Source organism: Poecilia reticulata, chromosome 13 (assembly GCF_904066995.2).
Source record: "Poecilia reticulata chromosome 13, P_reticulata-male-v2, whole genome shotgun sequence".
Classification (NCBI taxonomy): Eukaryota; Metazoa; Chordata; class Actinopteri; order Cyprinodontiformes; family Poeciliidae; genus Poecilia; species Poecilia reticulata.
This window is the reverse complement of record NC_088842.1, coordinates 31,755,509-31,782,379: the sequence shown is the minus strand read 5'-3', so window position 1 is coordinate 31,782,379 and position 26,871 is coordinate 31,755,509. Positions and strand designations below refer to the sequence as shown.

General features: G+C 38.8%; 2 protein-coding genes across 11 annotated transcripts in view; one reads left to right on the top strand and one right to left on the bottom strand.

Moving 5' to 3' along the window:
• Positions 1–5,738: 5,738 nt before the first annotated feature.
• On the top strand, positions 5,739–14,009 carry ckmb (creatine kinase, muscle b). The gene is made up of 9 exons (XM_008426605.2): positions 5,739–5,875; positions 7,062–7,171; positions 7,272–7,368; positions 7,520–7,674; positions 8,687–8,819; positions 8,894–9,065; positions 9,749–9,872; positions 11,530–11,719; positions 13,455–14,009. The coding sequence occupies exons 2-9, from the start codon at positions 7,073–7,075 to the stop codon at positions 13,631–13,633; spliced, it is 1,149 nt and encodes a 382-aa protein (XP_008424827.1). The 5' UTR covers positions 5,739–5,875; positions 7,062–7,072; the 3' UTR covers positions 13,634–14,009.
• An 849-nt stretch (positions 14,010–14,858) lies between these two features.
• mark4b (MAP/microtubule affinity-regulating kinase 4b) overlaps positions 14,859–26,871 on the bottom strand; it is a 61,026-nt gene continuing 49,013 nt past the window's right edge. For 2 of the 10 annotated variants that reach the window (XM_008426598.2, XM_008426595.3), the window contains exons 15-19: positions 25,101–25,373; positions 22,943–23,025; positions 18,860–18,904; positions 17,966–18,005; positions 14,859–16,604 (exon numbers count right to left, since the gene is read on the bottom strand). In XM_008426598.2, coding sequence (XP_008424820.1) covers positions 16,256–16,604; positions 17,966–18,005; positions 18,860–18,904; positions 22,943–23,025; positions 25,101–25,373 — 790 coding nt within the window. In that variant the 3' untranslated portion in view covers positions 14,859–16,255. The remainder of the gene's footprint in view (positions 16,605–17,965; positions 18,006–18,859; positions 18,905–22,942; positions 23,026–25,100; positions 25,374–26,871) is intronic. The other 8 variants (XM_081614230.1, XM_008426602.3, XM_008426599.3 and 5 more) reach the window with 8 other exon arrangements.

The following is a 26,871-nucleotide window of genomic DNA, read 5'->3' as shown; positions in this document are numbered from 1 at the left end:
CAACAGGCAGGGTAAACCCTAATTCATCACAGGGCCACCCTCCTTCAAGAACAGATTCATTAAACAGCTGTGGGGAGATACTTCAGCCACTTCTTCAGCTATGCTGTCAATATGGCTGAGAAACTCTCCCGGTACTAATGTTCTTCACGAGAGCCTTAAGGTTATGTAACATGAGCTCCTAACGAATACGAACATGAAATGAATATAAATCATCAAATATAGTACAAGATCAAATCTTTGCACCTTTAAATGACCGTCACCTCAGTGATCTGAGTTCAACCTCCTGCCTTTTCTTAGCTGCACCACTTGTTTCCACAACAAAACTCAAAAGATAAGCATCTGATTAGAAATTAGGAATAAATGGGGAGTTAGAGGAAGGAAGGGGGGTCATGATGAAATGACCGCTGAGTCAATGCAATTCAATCGGAAGCCTTTGGAGGACCTGGACAGGCAACACTAAAGATAGAAGTCCACAGTTCGCCGCCGAGATCCCCTTAGTGACCCTTCAGGACCAGCTCAGGTTTCATCATGAGCACCCCACTGTCACCGTCACACGAATTATCACGCAACAACTATGAACCAGAGCTTAAGTGCTTAGAAAGAAATCATCAGTTGCATATTTCCTGAAGGCATGAAGCATATTTATTATTTGCCATATGGGACGACGATTGGTCAAGCACTCCTCAAATCTGGCCTTTATGGAAGAGCAGCAAGAAAGCCATTCAAACTGGCTATCGTTTGAGAAAGAATGGCGAAACATGGCAGTGAAAGCATCATGCTATGGGCATACTTTCCTTCAGGAGGGAAAGGGATGCAGCAGACAGTACATGGGACGAGTGATAGAATTAAAAAGGACAGTCACAGGTAGAAACCTGTTAAAAGTTGGACCAGAGGTTCACATTCCAGCAAGACAATGTACCTTCAACCAGACAGAGGTAAAATGGGATGTTAGATCAAAGCATAGAAACTTAGCATGACCCAATCAAATTTTAGATTTGAATCCAACCTTGAATTTGTTTTTTTTTTCCTTTTTAAAGGAATTCAGTGAAGATCTAAGAAGAATTACTCATGTTGGGAAGGTTTGGTGCGATGTCTCAAGAAGAACAGACTCTAATGTCTCGTTTCCACTGAGCGGTATGGGTCAATGTGGTTTGGTACGTTATTTGGGAAAATAACGTACCAATAATAACGTTATTTGGCATAACGTGGAGTGCTTTTATTTTTATCGTGAAAGCACTCCATACAACCCTCCTGTACCTCTCCAGGTCCCCTTCAGCTGTAGGGCCTTAGGATAATGGTAAAAATTGGTAAATGCCCTGTATTTGTGCAGCACTTTACCAAGTCCAGAGGACCCCAAAGAGCTTCACTCTACCTTCAGTCATTTATCCATTCACGTACATATTCACACGCCGACAGTGACTGGATAGTAGCCACAGCTGCCCTGTGCACACTGTCAGAAATGAGGTTGCCATGCACCGGTGCCACCAGGTCCTCTGACCTTCACCAGCAGGCAGGGAGGGTGTCTTACCCAAGAACACAAAGAGGGATGGAGCGGGGATCGAATCAGCAACCCACCAGTTGTGGGACAAACTCCTACCATCGTTGCCACCCGATAGTATGGTACCATGATGGTTGGTATATTTAGGGTGGAGACATTGGCGTCACACAACAAGGTCCATTGTTTGAAGGACAGAAAAATGTCACTACTTGCAACAAATACAAGTAATATTAATGCATCCCATTTATCGTTGCACTAATATGATGTCACATTAAGCATTTGGATTTAATATCACCTGCCCAGCAAGAGTCCAACTGGTGGTGGAAATGCAATTCTGAATACATCAGACCATGAATAAGCTGCTTCTCCACTGTCAAATCTCACTCTATCCAAGTTGTGTGCGTCCATTGGCCGCGTGTTCCTCACTATGTGGGCATGAACAGGAGCAGAAATGTGGGACCATTGGTGGACTGGGAATCTGCAGGAATTGTGGCCGACGTTTCATTGATGTAATTTTGTGCCCTGGGGCGGCCAGTATTTCTAAAATCTCTCCGTGTTTGTAGAAGGCTGCACTTCCGGTTAACGCTTTATACTCCCTTTGCTCATCCAGAGACATTATACATGGGACAATCAATAAATCCAGTCTGCTGCCAATCAAATTGCTTGCATTACCCGGTTTGGCTCGGCTCACACAAGCCTGGCCAATAAATACGGAAAGACCGTGCAGGATTTGGTAACAGAGATGAATCTGGCTGTGGCCAAGTAGGGAAGAACTGGTTAAAGAAACACCTGTGAGAAGGGACTACAGTGTACCGAAGGTACCGACCCATGACGTACTGCTCTGTGTAAACGAGGGCTGGGATTTTCATCAGTTGAAACAAGCCAACATGAGTACATGTTGTTCGTATTTGCTTTAATTTTGGCAACAAATGAAAGAAGACTCAAACTATGACCCCCGGATGAAAGGACTGGTTAGGATGCATCATGCAGCAAGAATCAAACTTGCTGCAAACAAGAGACTTCTGCAACTCAATTGTTGAGTTTGAGGCTAAGAGAATATCAACCCATAAATATGCTGCTGTTTAAATGAATGATCTTCCAAAAGCCGTTACTTTTAGCACATAGGTTGCATCACAGGTTGCTGTTTTCTTATTTCGGATAATATTTTGAGAACTATGAAACATTGGATCTTGTTCATTCCATTCATGTGAAGGTTTGCTTACTCATGTCCACACAGTTGTCTAATAAATGCCTAAGTCTATTTGTAGGTTCCTCCGACTGCTAGCATAATTTCTTGTTACTCTGGATCGGGACTTGTATGTCTGAAAGTTTCAACCAGGGTCAAAGATTTGGAATCCTAGGAGACTTTTCTGCTAATCACTCGGAGTGTAAGGTGTAGGAAGAAAGAACTTTAGATTCTCTGTTTTTCATCCATCATCTTGCTGTTCTGTGTGAAAATGGGGCTTCTGTGTTGGTAAATTATCTTGGCAGCCAAAACTGTCAGTTGTTCCTGGCAGTACTTGAGTGTGAACTTGCTAATTCATGTTTCCTCCAACTGCTCCCTGCGGCCCGCGCTGTGAATGAGAACCTGCCATCGGACTCGACACCAACCAACTAAAAACGGTTTTATGTAATACAGGGTGACCCCTGCAAAGTTACTAAAACTGTAATCCGGGAATTTCTTCTTAAAACACAAACACATTACAGTCAAATCATAAAATGCTTACAAACTAATTTGATGTAAAACCTACAGATTCTCCATGCATTCAAATCACTCGCCTAATAAACAACTGTTTAATTTATACCAACAAACTAATTTCAACCTTCCTATATCCATTTGTGTTGATGTTTTGCATTTTATTCTGAAAAGATTTGGGTAACTATTAACATAATGTCCCTGATTTATGTAACTGTTCCTGAGAGTCTGTCTCTGTGGGGCAGCTGAAGGGCTTCGGGCCTTTTTGGATCTGCATTGGGGGGTTGCGAATGTGTGTGTTTGGGGAGACGGGAGGCTGGTGCTGGGGTATTGAGTGACAGTCTAAACTGGGATACTGGACCAGTGCCTCAAAGGTAAACGAGCTGCAGAGCTAACTGGCCTGAATGTGCATATCACATATCTGTCAGTATGACCTTTAAGCTTTTATTAAGAGGGCGTGGCTGTTAAAGCATGCAGCGCAGAGTGAAAATCAGAGTTTTAAATACATGGCTTGTTTTTGTCATTTCACAATTTTAGAGAAACATTTTGCATTTGATCTTAAATATGCTTTTTATTTTAAAAAGTTTCTCACTTTTTTTGAATGCCGTGATGTTTTTCTGGGCAAGTTTCTTAAAACGCTCACCAAACAATGTTGACAAAGCTGGACGACAAGGTGTCCCCAACTCCATGCAGCTATTTTTTGTGCCAAGGTGGTTTTGGACACTTGACTGGTTCAAGTTTCAAACTAACAGCTGGCTCTAAGCACATGAGGTGCAGCTGACCCCTAACTGGGCATACCCTCTAATGCTGCCCCGTTGTTAGTTGTTATGGTAATCTACATTCATTCATAGGAGACTGGGGCTCACACCGCCAGCCTCATGCAATGACATAGAAGGAGACTAATTTGGAAAGTCATGTCTGTGGATGGTCAGGATGCAGCTGTGAAACTGGAGACTAGAGTTGAGTTAGAGCAAAGAAGCTAAAGGAAGGAGTGACTGTGTGAATCCCTACACTCCTGAACACAACACATGTATGTTAATTTCATGCAACAAAGTTATGAATGAGCAAAAAAATATAAATGAAACCTTTGTGTTATGGCTGTATGTCCTTTCCTGCACATTAACTGTATCTAAACATGTACTAGATATCTTCTATCATTAAGGTTTTGCTCTATAATGTAGGACATCATCAGCATAGCACGTCACTTTAACATGTTTAAATGGTTTTGTTTACGTGGGAAGTAAAGAATAATCAGTTTGAGCTTTTTAATCATCAATTGCATAATAATTTGGTTGCACAATGTTTACTTAATCAAGCCAACAAGTTGTGATAAATTCAACAAAAACATTGAAGTTTTTGATGTCTTAAAATCCAAATATTGAACCTGTAGGGATTTCAGTCACGTCTATAATATTAGACAGTTGGAGTATGATGGAGTATTCACAACCATTAGTTGGTTTCAGATTATTGTGTTCTAGAGAAAAGTTTGTTAGCCACATGTGACAAAGATTTAGCTATTTGTCCTCAGTAATATGTTGGAAGGGGTCAAGGTAAGATGTTCTAACCAGTGGTGGGCACCGCCAACTAAAAAGATAGTCACACTAAACATAAACATTAGTTCTGCTAACACTAAACATAGCGTTTAGCATAGGCTAATGCTAAAGCCTCCCTGTATGGTTTCAGTTTCTTGGTTGTTGAGTATCAACAGGAAGACTCCTAAAACAATTTAGACTAATTAACACCACTGTTTCTTTAAGTCAGTATTATATTTTTACCTCATTCGTTCATCTCTGGTCAAAACTAAGAATAAAAGTATATTTTTAGTGGAGCCAAAGTCTGACTTTCAAACATTAAAACACCAATGGTGAAGCATGACAGAGGGAATTAACAAAAAATTCAATCTTTTTTCTTCAAACTTTAAGAAAACAACTGTTAAGACTCATAAAAAGGCTTTAAATCTTCGACATTTCTGCCAATGTTGAGTAGATGTAAATTAAATCTACCAAATATGTTGAACTTGAACATGCTATCGCTATGCGTCACAACACGACATTTCAGTCAAAGAACAGAGCCAAGTAGCAGAGTCGCGCATGAACTGAAATCTAATCTGTTCTTGCTATCAGGATGATGTAATCAAAGTTATTTTAACTTCTTAAAATGAAGACGGAGCTCCAGTAACAAAGACTCCAAGCGCAGTAAACTCTCCACATGTCCAAACTGTTGGATCTTCAGTTAATATCAAAGTAAAATTTTGATTCTTGGTTTAAAACACTGTGAAGAAGAACATTAGTTTATGTTCATAAAATAAAAATAACAGCATAAGACACTTAAACTGAAGGCATTTTGCGTGAATCTGATGTGATTGTGTTCCCTTTGCTGATTTCTAAGCAGCAACCAGGAGGCAGAGGGTGAAAGGTTGGACCAGGCGCTCGCAGCTGTTGCCTCGCCCCTGTTCTCCAGCTCTGCGTGACGTCTGTTCTTGCCTTTTAGGAACCCATCCATGCCCAGAAAAGCTGCTTCAACCAATGGAACGAGGGGACCCCAGACCCAGCCATCCAATAGTCACAGAGATCTGGGTATAAAGGCTTAAGTCCGTCACCTGTCAGAGCTGGGCAACCCCTACATTGGGCAAACAGGATCTGATCCCGGGATTTGTTACTTCTTTCTTTTCTTCTAAGCAGGTAACAAAGTAGCCAACTGATATTTTTAGATGAAAATTAAGAAGTGTCGAGGATTTCAGCAATCATTTGATCAAAACAAAATCCTTGCTTCTTCCTAATCTAGACAATACAAATGGAAATAAACTATATTTACTTAACTTCTAAAAGCTTTTCTTTTGAGAGACTTGAGCCTTTTTTGCATAATAAGTTGACCGTGCAACAGGAGAGTGTCATGCAAACAGTTGTGGCTATCCATCAGCTGCTGCTGACGCCTGCAGAACAGCACTAGGGTTCATCTTTGAATAGTTTAGGGAGCTCGATTTAGCCGTTGGAAGGTATGGAGGCATCTGTGTGGCATGCATGCTTTGACCTTTTGGCGTACCGGGTCTCATGAGTCTGATTCACTTCCACAAGCTGACCTTACAGAAACTGGTAGCTCAGACTATTAACTGACTGATTCTGCAGCTGCAACCTCGCAAGGTGCAGCTTTGCATTTAAAAATCAAGATGCAATGCTTGAAAGAAAAGAGAGCCCTGCAAAAACACAAAATATTACCAAGTAATTGTGGTCTAGTCTCTAAAACAGATATCTCCATACACTTGAAATGAGACAAAACTAACTTACAAGGACCTTTTCAACAAAAGATAGAAGTTTGCTTTAAGTAATTAATTTTTGATATTGTTGAACAAATTCCACTTTCATTGGCAGATTGTGTTACTTATAATATGGGAAAAATGTGTTGTTATAGGTGTAGCAGGATATCTGCACTAGAAACTACTTGGTAATATTTTGTGTTTTTGCAGAGGAGATAGGTTAAATTTAGAAAATAGATGTTAAAAATTATTGGTTTGGTTGTTGGTTTTATTTAAAGTGCAAAGGTTTGGTGCATTTTGAAGCCAAAAGATGAGCCAAATGCCCCCAGAGTAAGTCTCAACGGGTCGGAGCTGAAACGAATCGTAGTGGTTCTATTTATAACCTAGACAGGTGGTGAGACATGCAGGCAGTAAATGTCTCCGTCTCACTCCAGGACTCAAGGAAAAGCATCTACATTGTTTCCTTGACAGACTATATTTAAAATCTGACCATTTTGTGTTGATATTTGAAGACTTTTCTTCAACCGTTCCTTCTAATCACCAGAGTCACCAAAGCCTGCGCTTCCCTGCACATGGGATTCTTAGAAATTAACACCTCCTCTCCACTTCCTCAGACAAAGTAAGAATGGCAGCCATGAAGAACTGCCACAACGACTACAAGATGAAGTTCTCCGTGGATGAGGAGTTCCCCGATCTCTCTCTGCACAACAACCACATGGCCAAGGTACACCGTCATATTTAGCCTCTTGGATTAGCCTTTAAACAAAACTAGCTTCCAACAGAGGAAACGGAGTAAGTGAGGTATTTTGTGTCATCTATTGCAGGTACTTAACAAGGACATCTATTCCAAGCTGAGGGGCAAATCCACCCCCAGTGGCTTCACCGTGGATGACGTCATCCAGACTGGTGTTGACAACCCAGGTAAGGACTCAGTCGTCTGCAAAAAAACAAACACAACAGCAGATTTCACGTTCGAGACTTAGATTAACTGAAGCAAACATCTGAATATTCGTCTTTAGCTTCAAGATGGTTCCAGGAGGTTTATCTAATTCTTCAGTATCGTTTCTGTAAGGTCACCCCTTCATCATGACCGTGGGCTGCGTCGCCGGAGACGAAGAGTCCTACGAGGTCTTCAAGGAGCTGCTTGACCCCATCATCTCTGACCGTCATGGCGGATACAAGCCCACCGACAAGCACAAGACTGACCTGAACTTCGAGAACCTGAAGGTAAGGACTTGGCTTTAGCCATTCTGGGGGCCAGAGCCAAACACTGTCACACTCCATTCAAATATGACGTCATTTTTTCAACCCTTAATTTATCTTACCATAGTCAGGCTTGATTTTATTTGGTTTAAAATGCATCTTTTTTTAGTTATTTGTCTAATCTATGATAACATTATGTTTCCATCATCTGTAAGTATAAAATTTACCTATTTGGCTATAAAAAGGTGCTGCCACCTAGTAGATGTTTAATTCCTGAATTCAAAGTATCATTATTTTACCCCACACTGGTCCAGTTCAGCATATTGTTCAGAATAAAAACACAATTTTACATTAAAATATTAAAAATGCTCAATTATGCTTTAGCTAAGCTTCTGTATTTATCTACAATCTGTACATAAATAAATGTGAACATTTTAGTTACTTTTATTTGAGGTTTTTTTTACAGAAATGTATTTCTTTAGCTCAACAAAATGTTAAACTCTGGACATGATAACTACATTAACATGAGTATAATAAATGATGATATATTGGGATTACATGGCAGGGATGAGGAAAAATGTTATAGGTACAAAATAGTGTAAGAAAAGTATGAAATTTCAAATTTTTTAGTTACGCTTTTAAAGTTTTGCAAAATGCTCAATGCAGTTTTCACTTTTGAAATGTTAGCACATTTTTGTTAAGTATTTATTAAGTTATCTTGGCCTAAACTCTTTTAAATCACATATTTACCACAAATTTAAGAGCAAAAGGAGTAATACATTATCTTATGAGGTCTCTGGTCTTCCCTATTTATGGTGTTTTTTGCACCTTAACTTACTATATTACAGCAATGGCAAACAATACAACTTATAAGGTATGTTTAGGAGACCCTCTCAGTAGCTGTTTTGCTGAAGTCACTTCAGCAAAATTATGTAATTTTGTCCATCTTTTAGTAAAATTTGAACTTTTCAGAATGCAAAAAAATGATGACAATTGAAGCAAAAAAAAAAATTGCCTCCCCTCTTTGCACCATCAGGGTGGTGACGACCTGGACCCCAACTACGTGCTGTCCAGCCGTGTGCGTACCGGCCGCAGCATCAAGGGCTTCACCCTGCCCCCCCACAACAGCCGTGGAGAGCGCAGAGGCATCGAGAAGCTGAGCATCGAGGGTGAGCTTCAAACCGACTCACATCCCCACCGTTTCCTTCTCTCCTTGAATATTCTGTCACCGTTCCCCCTCCAGCCCTGTCCTCCCTGGACGGCGAGTTCAAGGGAAAGTACTACCCTCTGAACGGCATGACTGACGCCGAGCAGGAGCAGCTGATCACTGATCACTTCCTGTTTGACAAGCCAGTGTCCCCCCTGCTGACCTGTGCCGGCATGGCCCGCGACTGGCCTGACGCCAGAGGCATCTGGTGAGCAGAGCTGCAAATAACGATTATTTTAGTTATCAATTATTCTAACGATTAACTGATTAATCGAATAGAAATATTGGTACATTCTGCAGCTATTTTGTAGTTTTGCCTTTATTACAGTTCTGAATGTTTTATTCTTTCAGCAAATCATCTTTTGTTGAATCTGTATGATGATTAATGATTAATCGATTACTAAATATGCTGACGATTATTTCAATAATCGATTAATTATGATTAATCCGATTAATCATTACAGAATTTGAACCAGGAGAAGCCAGAACTGCCACTTGAGAAGTTCTGGGTTGAATGTATTTACAGACAAATGGTTGTTTTTGCATCTTAAATGCAAAATGAACGTATTTTGCAGTTTTGGCTCAACTATTGCATGAAATGTGTCGTTCTTCCAGTAAATGGACTTTTGTTTAGTCTGTATACTCCAGTCAGCAATTAATCGATTACTAACATTAGTTGACAATTATTTCAATAACTGATTAATCACGATTAATCGTTTCAGCCCCACTGGTCTGATACATCTTTATAGTAGCCAAACATCCTCTTTGTTCACCAAATAAGACATTTCTGTTGCATCTTCTTGATTTAATTGGACGGAATCACCTTATCAGAGTTGAAGCTCCAACTATTTTCTGCTGCACCTCGATTTGAATAAAGTTTTCATTCTTCAGGCACAACGACAACAAGACCTTCCTGGTCTGGGTGAACGAGGAGGACCACCTGCGCGTCATCTCCATGCAGAAGGGAGGCAACATGAAGGAGGTCTTCAAACGCTTCTGCGTTGGCCTGCAGAAGGTGAAACTCACCTCATAAACCTCAGAGCTGCTGAAAAACAGACACATAACAACTGACTTCTTAAAATACGTCAGATTTGCTGCAGCAGTCAGACTTATATTGTACTGATGAAGTGAAAGCCCTTAAAGTGGTTTTGATCGAGGCTTTCTGGAGTTTTAATTGGGCTTTGGACGTTTTTTAATACATATATTTGATATTTAGGTAGATATATATGCATTTATTGACAAACATTTCCCCTGGTAAGCAATGTATCTAACATAAAAAATATAAAAAAGTTACACCTAGACCAGAAACTGCCAGCCGAATAACCTCCACAGAATCCCGAATTAGCTGCCTCACAGCTTTAGACTGTTTTACAAAATATCTCTGCAGAGGGAGAAATTACACATCAGGGTGCATGAAAAATACAAAAAAGTCTTGTAATATTTACAGGAATTAGAGCATATATATGTGGAGAGGCACAAACGTTTGTCCCTCTTTTTCTCAAATGGAGGATTTATTATTTAGTATCAAATCATAAACATCTGAATATCAGAACATTTCACACTTTAACATTAAAGTAATTCAGCTTGGATGTAAACAATCTGCTTTTTCTGTTTATAAAATAGTTAACATAATATGTGGAAGAAGTCCAACACACCAGCTACAATTAATGTTAAATATTTAGTTAGGGAGCTAAAATACATTATTTAATACATTAAATAAATTAAATATGCATCAAATATTTATCAACTGATAAATATTTAATTTTAAAATAAATATTTAGCTTTCAAACTAAATATTAGTTCAGAACTAAATATTTATTTTCCAAATTAAACATTTAATTTCCAAACGAATCTAATGTCATTTTCAGACTAAATATTTAGCTTGATAAATAAACATTTAATTCACCAAATTACATATTTAGTTTGGAACTCTGACATTTATATGAATGAATAAAATGGTGAAAATATGACTTTGAGAAATGAACAGACACATTTTTTCAGGCTAAATAAACCAAATTATTGCCGTCAAGTTTTTATTGTGTAACTTTACAAACGGCACCACATGTGTTGTCAGGAACAAGGACTGGACCGATGGACAGCAGCTGGAAAATACTGAAAACTCCTAAAACTATTAACCAACACCACTTAAAATGGACACTGTGCTCGGAAGCAAAGTGAACATATTTTATGGATTAATAGAAATTAAACAAGCTGTATATGGGTGCGTTCACACTGCAGCCTGAAGTGACCCAATTCCGATTCGTTTCCCGGGCCGTTCACACTGCCAGTAAATGCTTCCTGTATGTGTTCTGCAGTGTGAACGGGCAAACGACCTGAAAGTGTCCCGCATGCGCAGTAGAGGGCGCCATAGCGTCAGCGTTCTGCCATCGTTTGCGGAAGTAAACATGGAGGCTAACGGTGTAGCTTAGCTTACATATTTGAAGCTGTTGTCCAACCGGAGCAGCAAACTAACAACTTAATCCTCATTATAGTCCGTCTTGGTTGTTTTTCTTCCCGCTTGCTCATATCAGGACACAGAATAGTGAGATTTGTTGAGAATCAGTGACGTTCAGTTCGGATGAATGCGGCCTGGACGTTAGACTGCAATGTGAACGCACCCGATGTTTCGGTAGTAATCAAGCCTTACTTCGGTTTGTCTTCATGTTGGTCAGATTGAGGAGATCTTCAAGAAGCACAACCACGGCTTCATGTGGAACGAGCATCTGGGCTACATCCTGACCTGCCCCTCCAACCTGGGCACCGGCCTGCGCGGCGGCGTGCACGTCAAGCTGCCCAAGCTCAGCACGCAACCCAAGTTCGAGGAGATCCTGACCAGGCTGCGTCTGCAGAAACGCGGCACAGGTACGGCAACCGCTTCCTTTATTCAGCGGAAGAACAGGTGTTACACCCAGAGGCGGGTAGTAAGGAGTAGCCATTTTGGGGAGGGAAAAAAGTACTTTTAGAAGCATCTCTACTTTGCTGTGCTTTTTACTTTTACTTGAGTAATTTTATTATGACGTATTTCTGCTCTTACCTCGGTTCTCTGCCCACCTCTGGTGACATCATATTCTATGACCGCTGTATATTCAGGCCGTAGGAGGCGCTGTTGTGTGTTTACTATATACTTTGCCACACCTTAGAGTCGAAGAAGAGTATTCTACGCCAAAAACCGTAGGGAGGGAAACAAATGCAGAACAAAAATAAAGAAAAATGCACGAACCCCAGTTCTCAGTAATGCCCATAACTATTCTAGCTTTGATAGCCTCTTAATTTTTGTCTTTTTATGAACTAAATGTATCGTTAATTGTCCATTGGCCTTTTAAACCTGAAGTTGAACAAATAATAAAAAGTGACTTCTGACCACTAATATGTCTATTGTGGAAATACAGATGGTCCCAGAATATATTCATATATTGTAGCCATATATAGTAAAATACTAAATATTTAAGCTAAGCTGCTTCTTCTTCCTCTTCAAAACAAAAAGTTACTTCTGACAACTACGATTCCCTGTCAACATGTTTTATTAACTTTATATTCTAACAGTATTTAAAAGTAGTTCAATGTCACCAGCTATCCACACAAAATCTTCCTGGTGCCATGTTTAATTCCTAAACATGAAGGATTGTGATCGACTGACTTTCGCTTTGCGCTACACCGCCCCCTATGGGTTTGGCATGTTTAAAGCAACGCTCAGTGCTGTAATTCAGCAGGTTGAACACTTACCAATCAGGTGTGTAAAATATTGTTTTCTATGTACACACCTTATTGTTTTCATCCAGAAATTTCACAATTTCCACACACATCCAGAAATTGTATGTGGACAACCCATGACAGAAAGACAATTGTTTTACTTACCAACAGAAACATTCTGATAATCAAACCTGGAGATTTAGGTAATATTAATTCAGTGCAGTGCGCCACAGCAAAGGGGAAAATAACACAGAAAAACCATTGAAGAACAACTCAAAACCATTGAATATTTTTATTGTCTCGCCGTGTTGGCTACGCTACACACAGACCTGTTGCCACAGCACCTGACAACAACACCACTAATGTATCAGGATTCAACACCAAAACACAACAACTGAACATTCAGTCCATTACAGTTTTATGTTTTTGGGCTTGATGTGTATTTTGCGATTATTAACAAGTGATGACTGTGGTAAATTAGCCGTCACTGCTATTAGCTAAGCTAACGCAGCGGTGGTTGATTCGCTAATGTAAACACCTGATCTACTGATGATCTATCACAAATGGTGGGCGGGTCGCCTTTTATTCCTAAAAAAAAAAAGTGAACCGAAGCACTGGATTCTGCAGCACATCTACATGTTAAGGTTGTCAAAGTCAAGCTAGCATAGCTACTTCCCTCTTCTTTGCAGTTTTTTTGATTAAAACTTTTTCTGACCTTGTTATCTAGTTGTCCTAGTGTTGACAATTAGTAGCACATATCTTGTGGATATTTAAGATTCAGAGCGTTAACAAGTTGAGAGCTAAAACCAATGCTAGTTATTGTTGATGAGTTTTTGCTCTCCAGCATGTGGTTAAAAGGACTCGGTGATGTTTGGACTAGGCCTCATTCTTCTGTTTCCTCGTCCAGGTGGTGTGGACACAGCCTCAGTGGGCGGCGTGTTCGACATCTCCAACGCCGACCGTCTGGGCTCCTCCGAGGTGGAGCAGGTGCAGCTGGTGGTCGACGGCGTGAAGCTCATGGTGGAGATGGAGAAGAAGCTGGAGAAGGGCGAGTCCATCGACGGCATGATCCCCGCTCAGAAGTAAAGTGGACAGACAAGGAATTTGATGAAATGACTGTCTGTGTTTTTTTTCTATTTTCTAAAAAAAAAGAACATGTAGCCTCGTTGTAAAGTTATTTTACTGGTTTCGGCCAAACGGCTACTTCCTGCTGATGACTTCCTTCCATCCAAAGACACTCCACTGTTCTTTCAGCTCCTTCCTTTCTTACTTCTGTTTACTTTTTCTGCCTTTTCTCCCTATTCATCCAATTTCTTCTAACTGAAATCATCTTCCCATCTCCTTCGTAACATCCTGGGATCAACCTATGCATAGTCTGGTCGTGGCTATGTGTGTAAAAACTTTTTTTTTTTGGTTGTAAAATGTAACTGGAGAATTAAACAAAGCCCCATGTAACAATCAATTCATCCTGTTTTTGTTTTTCTTCATAGAAACCAAAGATACAGTTGAAATCTGTGTATACCTGCTGTAAAAACAGACATCATCTTTTTTCAACCAATTGTCTGACATAAGAAACTAAAATTCTCCTGTTTTAGGTCAAGGCGCTTTAGCATTAGCTTCTGCTAAATACCATGTTGGTGTAGCACTTTAACTTCCATTAAATACCATGTTGGTAAAATGCTTTAGCGTTAGCTTCTGCTAAATACTGTGCCGGTACAGTGCCTTAGCATTAGCTTCCACAAAATAGTGCATTGGTGTAGCGCTTTAGCTTCCACTAAATATTGTGTTGGTATAGCCCTTTAGCATTAGTTTCCACAAAATATCTCGTTGCCAAAGGGCTTTTGAGTTAGCTTCTGCTACATCTGCATAGTAGCATATGGTGCATTAGCATTAGCTTTCACTAAATACCATGTTGGAATAGCGCATTAGCTCCTGCTAAATACCATGTTAGCATAGTATTTTAGCATCAACTTCCACTAAATGCCATTTTGCTATAGCATTTTATAAAACCTTGTTGGTATATCGGTTAGCATTAGCTTCTGCTAAATGCCATGTTAAAGAGCTCTAGCGTTAGCAAAACTGCTTACATTATGTGTAAGCTAAAAGAGTGAACCAGACTTGTGGAGTTCTTCCTGGTATGGCTAATTTAATTTAGATTTTACAATGAGGTTCTACGTTAAAATATACTTTCTAGTCTGTCTTTGTATGATTTCCCAAATTATTATTTATTCTGATTTAATGTTACATGTGAAGGAAAACAAAGTTTATGCATCTTCTCCAAATGTGCATAAAAAGGAAAGAATAAAAAATATCAGAGGTTGAAGGTTTTTATTTCGTGTCACACATTATATCCTAGGAGACATGCAGGACTGCAAGTCGGTCGTTTCTGGTGTCTCAGCCGGCGGTACGTTGGATTTAAGTAATCAGTGGTCTTGAAGCATGGATTAGTCTGAGAACATTTTGGGGCGATGAGGCAGAGCAGTAAACAAACAGAAAGTCGAACAAATAGCCTCTAAATCACAGCTTGACATTTTCAGACGCTGACGGAAACCAGAAATCAGAGAAACTCTACAAACATTGGTAGATCTTCTTACAGATGAGCAATAAAGTACCTAAAATAAAACAAAATGGAGAATCTTTTGCATCTTAGTTGTTACATCAAAGTGAGATTTGGATGTTTGATCCAAATCTCTGGCATCTCTTTCAAATTATTTCCATGTTGAATTATATTGGTGCAGTAAAAGTAATTCATAATAATGATGATGTAAAAAAAACAAACAAAAAAAAAACAGTTTCATTATTAACTGAAGCTTAGTGTTGGGAAGGAGCTCAATTAATTTAATTATTATATATTTTTTTAAACTTGGCAGTTTTGCTCACTTGCCAACTACGATAAAAAGAAAGTACACCCTCCTTTAATTCTAGAGTTATAAGTAACAAGACAAAATAAAGTGATTTGATGTTTATTAGATTCAAAAATATTTGTATCAAACCTCAAGTTTAGAGAATCACACTAAAGATTGAATGACAGTAAACATACATCAAACTAAATGAAACCCCAATGGAAAGATGTGTATGGAAAAACTAAATGCACTAAATACACCCTTACAATGTTTTCTTTATCTTGGCTTCCTATTCGTTTAATAAATAATGACAATTTGAAAGTCCAAAACATTGTCATTATGTCCTTATATGGCAAACTTTATAGCTGTAGGAGGGTGTACTTACTTTTTACCATGACAAAATGGTGGAGCAAACTTTTCAGCAGGTATCCAGACAGAGGAAACGTAACTACGCTCCAGTTAGTCTGTTGGCAGTCCCTGCATTTCTGCATGTCTCCCCCTAGTGGCCGGAGGTTTCCTCTGTGACATCTGCTTCCAATATTAACAGTCGTCAATTTCCTCCTATTTTAAAAGCACTAAGCAAAAAAAATGAACTTATTACACAGGAAAATAATTAAAAAAACATTTAAATAGCAGCTCTTTAAAAAGGAATGATGACAAGCGACAGAAACAGCAACACGTTTTCCGTCATTCTCAGCAACCTGAAGTTAAATCTGAGCAAAAAAGAAAGTCCAACTCTATGGCCTCAAGCTGTGTATGTGTGAGCTCAGGGGGGGTCGGAGGTCAAAGGGCCATCTTTAGTCCGTCTGGCTGTGAGTGGGAGGAGTCTGGGAGCTGCGGGTGTTTTCCTGGAGGTGTCAGTCTGTCACCTACCCGCCTCACCTCGGAGCTCCAGCTCCTTTGACACCTTGGCGGCGATGTCTCTGAAGGCCAATGGCGCCCCCCACAGGCGCCTGAACTTCACGCCGCTCTGGCCCGGCCCGTTGGGCAGCTGGCAGACCTCGGCCTCAAAGGCCACGCGGGCTCCGGCCGCGCCATGGGTGCAGGACAGGAGGAACGGGCCGGCCAAGTGGACCTGGCAGCCGCAGCCCTGCGCCGCCTCCCGCAGGGCCAGAACCACCTCGGCCGGGTCCCGGGGGCTCCGGACCCTCACATCCCATCCGCATCGGGGGGTCCGGGGCTCGGCCGCTTTTTGATGCCCAGATAGATGGCGACTAGTAGAGGGGAAAGAAATTTAAAGAGATGGGAAAGAATGTATGGTTGAAAAAACGGGAAGAAAGAAGAAAAAAAATTTAAATCAGATTGTCCAGTTTCCTATGGACGGCGTCTTAAATTTAAAGGTGGCCTTTTATTCTTCCTTGAACATGTTAAGATAGTTCTAAACAAAACATGTTTTTGCCCAAAATCCCTCTTAGATAATGAGATTTTTCTCTACTCAGTTCTGCCTATTTTGAGCTGTTTTAGGGTCTCTCTCACTTTAAATCCAAAGAAGCTGCAGCTGACCACGCCCCCCCAAACTCAAAGTTTACACTTGAACTTCAAAATGGCTTCAAACAGATGCGCAATTATACAACCGTACAGGTTTGAAAAGAAGAAGCGGAGCCTCCAGCACAGCCAACGAGAATGCAGCAAGTGGTTTCTGGATGGTAAGTCTACAACAAAACACTTATTTTCCCGCACGTATTTTCCAGCAGCCATTGTACAGCGCATACAGTGGCTAGCTAGCAAAAGTATATAAACAACTAGTTAGAAATAGCCTCAACTGGGTTGAGTCACTTAAGTAATGAATGTCTGAAAAAGTAACATTATTAAGGCCAACTTACATTAAAAAAATTAATTAATTAAAAAAATTATTTAAGGCCTTAATTTTAGATACACGAATTTAAGACTTTTAAGGTGCGCAGAAACAAAAATAATTATTCACTTAAATATAAAATAATAAATATAAAGTATTTAGAGAAACACTCCTGTTAAAACATCAGGTTTTGTTTGACTTTCCTATTTTTTACGTGATCTGAACAATTTAAGTGAAAAAGAAACTTGTTTGACAGGAAAAAATGTCAAATGTTGATTTGTTTCTGTATGTTTTTCATATAAAAATGCCAGACTATCAATTAAAGTCTACAAATACATTATCTGCAAAGGAAAGAAGAATGGCTAAAGGAAAAGGAAGGAAATGAAAAGGTGCTTTAAAAAGTATTGTGTGTGTAAACTTATTAAACAACAATATTGCTGCTGTTTGTTTACATTTTTACCCTCTGACCAATCAGATAGCTTCTCGGTTAAGTTGTATTGCATATTTCTCACTTTACAATTGAAAAAAAAGTAGACAAATGTGACCTGCAACTGTGATGTAATCACAGTTTATACCCATCAGAACATCAAGATAAAATAAATAAACAAATTCACAACAGTTCATCTACAAAGCACTAAAATCAAAAAACCCACACATTTTAAAACCCTTCTAAGGTGCAAATAGGATGTAAACATTTATCTTAGTTCTACCTGCAGGAATTATCACAACACGCTCTACTTCACAGTCTGCATAGATTACATTGACCTGCCACTGTTTTACCTGCTGCTTTTACCCGGAGACTGGGCTGGAGCAGCTGAGGCTGAGAGGAGCAAATGACAGCTTCAGTAAGAAACTACAAACTACCAGCCACAGATGTGCAGGAAACATGTAACAGATGTAATCCTGCTGGATTCCTGTGAGCAGGATCTCACAGGAATGAATACCTCAATTACAAAGAGAAACAAGGAAAAAACTGGAAAATGTCAGAGAAAGGAAAGAGGAAAAATGAAAAGGGAAAATAAAAAAAGGAAAACGGAAAAAGAAAAGCAGGATAGTAGGAGAAAAGGGATTTGAGAAAAAAAAGTGAAAACTTACAAAAACAATTAAGGGGGAAAATGGGAAACAGAATAAAACAGAAAAAGAGAAAAATGCTAAAAAAGAAAAGAAAAAAGGGGGGAAATGGGGGGGAAAGCAAAATCTGGCATAAAGAATAAAAGGAAAAAAGAAGGAAAGAAAAGGGAAAAAAGGAAAGAGGATAAGGTGGGATTTTTCTTGGCCGTATAGAAATTGGTTTATTTTGCAAAACTAAAGGCAACACCTTTTTGTGCATCACAGGTCACATGATCAACAACCGGATGTTACAACTGGTGTAAAACACAAAGATGAAGAAGAAAACAGGAAGCAGTTGGAGGATGATGCTTTTTCAATGATTTGTCACATAAATAAACTTATTCAAATATTATTTTAATTACTTTTCTCATGTAATGGAAACACTGCAATTGTGAAATTCTGTTTCTTAAAACTTAGCAGAATTCCCACAAAAGGTTTGAGCACATTTGCATTGGAAACGCAGCTTGTTAGATTTTCAACTGGAAACCAACTTTTCCCAAATCTATGTCAAACATGAAGATTTTAACAATTATCTGCAAGACGGACGAGATTCACTGTACTCACCTTGTGACCGGAGATCTGCTGATTCTCTCAGGTTGGTCTGTGACCCTCAAGAAGAAGAACAAAACGATCCATTAGGAATCAACCAAATATTATCAATTCAGCACACACAAATGTCCTCTAAACTTCCTCTATAACGGAGAACAACTGGGACCCTTAAAGCACAGATGGATCATCAGAACCCTCCGCTGCTCTGAAACACCAGATGAAACAACAACATGAAGCAGGTGAGAAGTTTGGGTGGAGTGGGATGGAGTTTATACTGTAACAAAGGGATATCATCAAACAGTCAGTGCGTGTGCGTGCGCGAGCGTGTCTGTGTGTGTGTATATGCTTGTTTTTGCTACATATTGGGCCAACTGCCCAATACATTCACCGGCTCCCTGAAGACCTTTATGTCTATGGGGACCAAAGGTTGGTGCTACTGTGGTAGCCCCCTATTTCGCTTGTAAGGGGTTCAGTTTAGAGGAAGAATGTAAATTAAGTTTTGGTTAAGGTTGGGTTAGACAAGGGGCCTGCAACCTATGCAACCTAAAGAGCCCTTTTGTTCGGAGAAAGGCCACATAAATCTCTTTTAGAGCTACAAATGTCAAATGATGCCAATTGGACCGGAGACCGCTCCAAAAGCAGGAAGCAGACTAAAGCACAGGGCATTCTGGGTAAATACAATGAAAACAAACAAGCTAATCCAGCGCTAGCAGGAGAAATGACTTGTGGTCTTTAGTCAAAGACAAAAGAGAACTCCTACAACCGCTCTGACGCTACTCCATTTTTATTAACATTTATTTACAAGAAGGAAGTTGCGCTCAGTGTCTTCTTCAAAGGTTTTTGTGTTACTTCCTTCAGTCTATGTTTTTAAAAACATAGACTGATTTTGTGTAATTTTTTTAACAAAAGCTATTAAGAGTCAATGTGGGACGTTCAAAGAGCCGCAGGTTGCAGACCCCTGTGTTAGGTCAGGTAACAGGTGGGGTTAGGGTTAGGCATAAATGCAGATACTAAGATGAGTAGAAGTCATCTTAGTAGGATTAAATGAGAACATGCTTAAATCAATTACATTTTCATAAATTGCCACATAATTAAGTAGCATGCACAGAAGCAATGAACTAGAGCGGAAGTTGTTGTTTCTGTCTTTACGTTGTCTATGGTTAAGTGCGTTTTGATGTTGATTATTTTTTCTTTTGTTTGTTATAAGTCACTCCCTGAACAAAATGTCCAAATTCAGATAATTAAGTATCTATTGAAGTAAATACAAAGTCCTAATATGGATCGAAATGCAAGCTAGAGAATGTGCATGAAGAGATGTTGGCTGGAAATTAATCAACCATGAATCTAAATAGTAAAAATCTGAAAAGAGATTTTATCTGACAAATAGACTGAATAAATTTGGTGTTTAACAGTGTGATAAAAGAAAAAAGTATGCACCATTGTATTATGATGATAAAATATAAATATATAACTATAAATATTTCTTCAAGCTTAAGTTCTTTAGAAAATCCTTTTTTTAACCAGTGTTAACTTTACAGATTAAAAAAAGAAAATAAGCAAGTTACAAACAAGCCTTCACTTTCCATATGTGATCACTAGATGGTGCAAATGTTTGCTTAATTTTCTTAAATTAAATTTGTATTTTTTAAAGTTAGTTGGCACAAAGATTTTTCTTTTTTTATCAGCTATTTTCTTATAACAGCAACAACTGCCTCGTCTCTGCATTGTGTCACTAAATCAAAATAAAACCCAGCTGATGTGTTCATGAAGACTCTCTCTGCCTAAATAATCAATGATCAAAAACTGTAATCTAAATAACTGCAGAAAATAAACAGGGAAGATTTTCTACAACCTTTAACATCAAGATAATGGAAATCAGAAGATTATTGCTTTTTATTTGAAAAGATTCATTTATGTTCACTATTACCCTAAAAATGAAAACAAAATGCTAGATCTGTCTTCTAAGTGGTCAAAAAGAAAGTACAAGCAAGTTGTAACAAAAGTGGCCTCTATCAAGTGAAATAAAAAAGTAGAAAAGGAAGAACAAAGAGAGACGGAGAAGCTAATGGTGTCACCAGACAGCCTCATGTGTCTTAAGGAAGAGGTGTGTGTGATCCGTGTTTAACAGAAGGATAAATCCTGGTTATGCAACTAATCCTGATTTAAAGCAGCAGTGATGCCGGGTCAGTAAGTCAGGATGACTGCAACAGACTCAGACGACTCTTACAAGCATCTGCTGCTGCAGAGAGCGCAGACATGTGCTGCACGCTTTAAATGTCACAGGTTCAAGGCTGAAGACCTGCAGACGCAAATGCTTCCTCTCACTTCCCCACTGAGGCACACATGGCTAAAGGCTCCAGAAAACAGTCATTTTATTGAGTTATTGGGGCTTTTAGAAAAAGAAACTCTGCAAATATTATTCATCTAGTTGACGCCACATTTGGAAAAAAGAGGGGAATAAAAAGGAAAACAAGGGATAAAACAGGGAACACAAGAAAAAAATGGTGAAAGAATATGGAAAAAGAGAAAATAAAAAAAAAAGGAAAAAAGAAGAAAGAAAAAGGGAAATAAGGGGAAAATAAAAGAAAAAAGAGCAAAAGAAATAAAGAAAAAATTGAAACAAAAAGAAGAGTATTTGGAAAAAGGAAAAATAAAGGAAAATAGGGTAAAAAATGAAGGAAATTAAGAAGAACAATAAGAAAAATAAAGGAAAAACTGACAAAATAGAATAAATAAATCAGAATAAAAAGGTCACAGCACAATTTATCTGTGATCAAGCTCCACTTTGAAATTCTCTTGGTAAGTTGGTAATCGTCCCTGTGGTTTCCCTGGCAATATCTAAACACATGATGTCATTTCTATGACTAAGACAAGAACAGTTCAGTTGTTTCTGTCTCCTGATCAACTTCATACATCTAAGTCTGTTCTGACTCAACATTTAAATCCATAACTTAGTCAGAAAGAAACCTAACCCATGTAAAAAAAAAAAAACATTACTGTACTAGGTTTTTTTTCTTGCAAGCTGATGGCTGCAGCATTTTCTTGTAATGCTGCAGCTCAAGCAGCATTTCAGCGCAGCGTGATGTCAAGCCAGCGGAGACGCAGGCAGACAGACAGAGAGACACAGAGACAGACGGACTGCTCTGAGATGAAGCTGTTCTACAAAAAGAAACAACTAAAAATCAAGTTTCCTCAGAAAAAAAAACAGAAATGAAAAGTCAAGAGCGTGCCTTGAACGCAGCATGAAGAACTCAAACACTGAGTCACATTAAAGGTGAATAAGCTGGGATTAATGAACATTTCCAAAGATTAACAACATAAAGAAACATGACTGAATAAACACTGAGAAGCAACAGCACTGCTTGGAAATACCACAGCACAACAAAATAACTGTTGATTATATATTTTAAAAAGTATTCAATTAATGATGTTAAAAAATTTAAGAAACTGACATTGTAAATGTTATTTTTACCATTTTCTCCACTGTTTGTTAAACTAGAGCATCAGTAAAGATCAGTAAATTTGAAAATATGCAACTAATTTTTGCAGTTTAGTGAAATAAATCACACTTCTTTAAGAAAGTGGCGCCCAGAGGAAGCAGATATCAAATGGGAATGTTTTCCCCAAAACAATATTTGTGTTTGTGCTGCTCCATGCAGTCACAGTCATACAGTTACCTAAAAAGAGAAGTAATAAATTGTTTTTCATCATCATTTTTGTCCTTATCACAAAATTAACACAAAATATTGTGGTAAAATTATAAGTCCATATTGCCCACCCCTATGCTTGTCAAAAAAGATGGCCGCCCTAGGAAACTATGGTAACCCAATGAGTGCATTGGTGAAATAAACACCCTAATTTTCCAAAAAATTAAATCTTCAATTATTGGAAAGATTTCAATCGCTCAGAACTAGCTTTAGCTAAACTAAAGCAGGGATTGCACTTCCTGCATGTAAAGCAGCAGGAAGGTTTGCACTACTGAACCCCAAGCTGCGACGGACAGCGGATGGAGGGAGGAGGGAGGACAACGGAGGCACTGGAGGGTGGGGCAGGCAGACAGACAGATGCAGCCAGAAAACATGGGAAAGGAAAACTTACTAACTGTTTTTGTCCCCTGCGGGAGGGTGCAGCCCGACACGGACTTGTTTGAGCTCGGACGTTTAGAAGGGTCAAGAGTGACCCTGCGAGGCAAGAGGAAGAGAAGATGAGAGGAACGGGAGGTTAGAGGCAGAAAGAAAGAGAGAAAAGCAAAGTGAAAGGGATAAAAGAATGACAGAGTAGGAAGCAAAGGTAGAAGAATACAATTTAAACAAAATGCAAAGAAAGGGCAGAAGATTGGCAGGTGTGATTGGTAAGAAAAGGCCAAAGTTGTTAAAGAAATCAAACAGATAAAGCAACAATAAGCAGCCAAGAACAACAGACCATAAGAAACATACAGTAAGTCAATCTGAGCTGCAGACCTGGGTCAAACTGTTTCTAGGTGATAGAAATAAAAATGTTTTATCAATTTTTACCCATGTCACAGTTTACATGAATTATGGGATATCAGTACAATTGTGCAAATTGAAATTACAAAAATAAATTTGCTTGTTTCAAATAAACTTGTTTTTCTATCAAATAAAAATAAATTTGTATGATTGTTTCAAACCATCTCAGGAGTAAAGATTATTTAAATTCAAGGCTTTTGCACATTTTACTACACACTGTTAAATCCTAATATTTCATTCATTCAATTAGATGCATTTTTCTGCATTTAGATCAAGATGGAATCGACAGTTTGAGCAGGTTACATATTTAAGATATGCTATACTGTTATTAGACCCAGGTCTGGCATTAATGTGGGCAGAATTTGACTTGTTCTGGTTTAAAGGAAGGCTGGTAGGTTAGTACTGGTTAAGGAAAGGGCTGAAAGAGGCAACAAGTTAGCTGCATGACCTTTGTGTTGAGGTTTATAAATAAACTCAACTAACAAAAAGTGCTGTTACTGCAGAAATAATGAACAAAATTCAACTGTTAAAATATAAATGATTCTGAAAAGAGTTCATTTTAACCCCTTCAGGCTTCATTTCTATCAACAGAGCAAAAACACACACAAAAAAAACAAATTTTCTCTGCTTCAGCATGAAAAAAATATGACAAAATTACAAGCAGTTCAAGAAAGTCCGCATTTATGCTCATAAACTCATAAAAATAAAATGTGAGATAAAATAAACAAATTGTGAAACCACAAACAAGTTGTAAAATGCTTGCAAATACTTTTATCTTTACACAATGACACTAAATATTGGCTAATATACCGCAGTCCTGAGTCCACTGAGATGGACACTCAACTCTGACAAAAATCCTGAAATTTAATGATAAAAAATATTTTCAAAATAACTTCAAATGCTATCATTGTAAGTATTTAAAATTACAAGAGCAATTTCAAGGGGATGCCATGAATTTAAACTTCCATTTCTGATGGTGAAACTTCCTCCTCTTTGCTAGTTTCAGATCAATGCTCGTACACTGCAAAAACTCAAAAATCTTTCCACCTAGTTCTGGTCTAATTTCTAGTGCTAATATCATAGAACACTTGAAACAAGACAAAACTAACAAAAATAACGTTTCAGTAAGAAATAGCAGCTTATTTTAAGTCAATAATTATTGATGAAAAGGTTCTTGCTCCATTGGCAGATTATTTCACTTATAACCAGATATTTTTCCCATGTTTTTAGTGAAATAATCTTCCAATGGAAATAGTAATTTTTCATCAATATTAATGAATTACTGACTTAGCACAATGGTGTCCAAACTTTTTGCACTGAGGGCCAAAATCCCCAAGATGAAAGTCTTCAGGGACCATTAAAAAAACTACAAAAAATCATATTGCGAATTCATTCTCCTTTACCTGCATACTAATAAATTGAACAAGTTAATTTTTATTTAAACAAAACCAACACTAGTATGAAATCTGCCTTAATGTTTATATTTATTTTAATTTTTGAGCCAATTCATTTCTATTTTGCACTAGAAACTAGACCAAAAATAATTGGTAAAGTTTTGTGTTTTTGCAGTGTACTGTGTGATGCCAATGACCAATATTGGTAAATAAGAAACTAGAATCATTCAAATGACAAAATTCCTATTTTTTCATTGATTTAAATCCAGAAACACGTCCTGTCCATTCCAGTGGACATCAGGTCTGAAGAGGTTACTCTAAAATCAGACGCTCTACCTAATGTTTTCTACTTTGAACCTCAGCGTCTCCTCTTACTTGCGGGTCAGCTTGGAGGTGATCTTGCTGAGCAGGTTGGATGGGGCCCGGCTCCTGACGTGGGGCAGCGGGCTCGCATCGTGAGACAGCGTTGGGGACGCCGGTGGGGCGTGAGACGGAGGCCGGCGGTCTCTGATCTGACCCCCATGGAAAGTGCTCCTCACCGTGGATCCTCTGGAGAGACGGGATGACGGCGTGGCGGACGAGACGCCGGAGGCGCCGGCGATGCTGTGGGAGGAGGGCGAGGCCGGTGGCAGGCGGTGGGATAAGGTGCTGCAAGAAACAAGAGCAGGCGGTTCAAAATGCTTTTCAGCATAAAAACATCATACAGTTAACATTACAATTAACTGGTGACTGTATGACATCACACATACAGCAAGAAATAAACATTACATTTAGTCAAAATCATCAAGCAAATACACATCAAATATGTTAGTCAATGTTCCAGTTGTTGTGTTTCAAAAGCAACTCTAAAGAGGTGAGTTTTTAGTCTAGATTTAATAGAAATAATTTTTTTGGCTGTTTTGCAGTTTCCTGGAAGTTCGTTCCAGATTTGTGGTGCATAGAAACTGAATGTTGCTTCTCTATGTTTGGTTCTGGTAAGATGGTTTTACACCATGAAGCCAGTCATCAACTATGAAACAAGCAATAAACATTACATTTGGTCAAAATCATCAACCAACTACACATCAAGTATGTAGGTCAATGTTCCAGTTGTTATGGCTCAAAAGCAACTCTAAAGAATGTGTTGGATCTGGAACAAATTTCCAGAAAACTGCAAAACTGCTGAAACACTGAGTTCCTTTAAATCAATCAGCCAAGTTTTTTTGTGCAGCACATTTCAGCTCCACCCCCTCTAGCTAATGATCAGAAATTGAGTGTTTTATATTAAAAAAATACAAACTACTTAATTAAATGTCATGAAATATGCAGCAGTCGTTGACAAAGGCAGCTGTCATCAAAATGTTCAGAAAGCATGAACATAAACAGAACGCCTCAACATAAAGGCAGAGCTAATTAAGTCTGACTGTGTGGTATCTGAGTTAAAAGAGAAGTAAATAAAAATGATTATTAATAATAACAAAAAACAAGATATGTAGAAAATAAGGTTCCATAATAGTCATAATTTCTTGCTTTAGATGTTTATTCACATCTAATTTCCTTTCCGTCAGTCAACACTTTACACTTTATCACACACACGCACGCACGCACACACACACACACACACACACACACACACACACACACACACACACACACACACACACACACACACACACACACACACACACACGCACACGCACACGCACACGCACAAGGCGTGGCTCATTGGTGGCCTCAGGCTGCTTTTCATAACGCTCTAGATAACACCCTCACACAGAGTCCAGACCCATTAGACGAGTTAAGAATAAGAGCAGCCGCTGCAGAGCAAAATCGTTTAACGTCAATGAAACGCCGGCTGGTGATGACCAACAAGCACAAAGGGAAAATAAAGCTGCAGAAAACTAACATGGCGGCTGATTTAAAGGAGACGCGTCGACTGAAAGCTGATATAATTTAACTTATAACTGCTAGTTTTCCATCTTGCTTGTCTATTTTGATGGAAATTGAAGCTGAATGGTGATGAAGTTTATCTTTTCTAAAAAATAAAAGTTTCACTTCATCTGGTGACATCACATGAGGCATAAATCTGACCTTTCCTCTCTTTTGAGTCCAAAGTTGCCCTTCAGTTGTGCTTAGTTGTATTCTGAACAGCTGGAACAAAAAGTCT

Bases quoted from the DNA above. Each gene is read 5' to 3' on its own strand.
- ckmb (XM_008426605.2), top strand. From the start codon at position 7,073: ATGGCAGCCATGAAGAACTGCCACAACGACTACAAGATGAAGTTCTCC. The intron at 8,820-8,893 runs GTGAGCTTCAAA...TTCCCCCTCCAG, and splicing joins CGAGAAGCTGAGCATCGAGG to CCCTGTCCTCCCTGGACGGC. The intron at 9,066-9,748 runs GTGAGCAGAGCT...TTCATTCTTCAG, and splicing joins CCTGACGCCAGAGGCATCTG to GCACAACGACAACAAGACCT.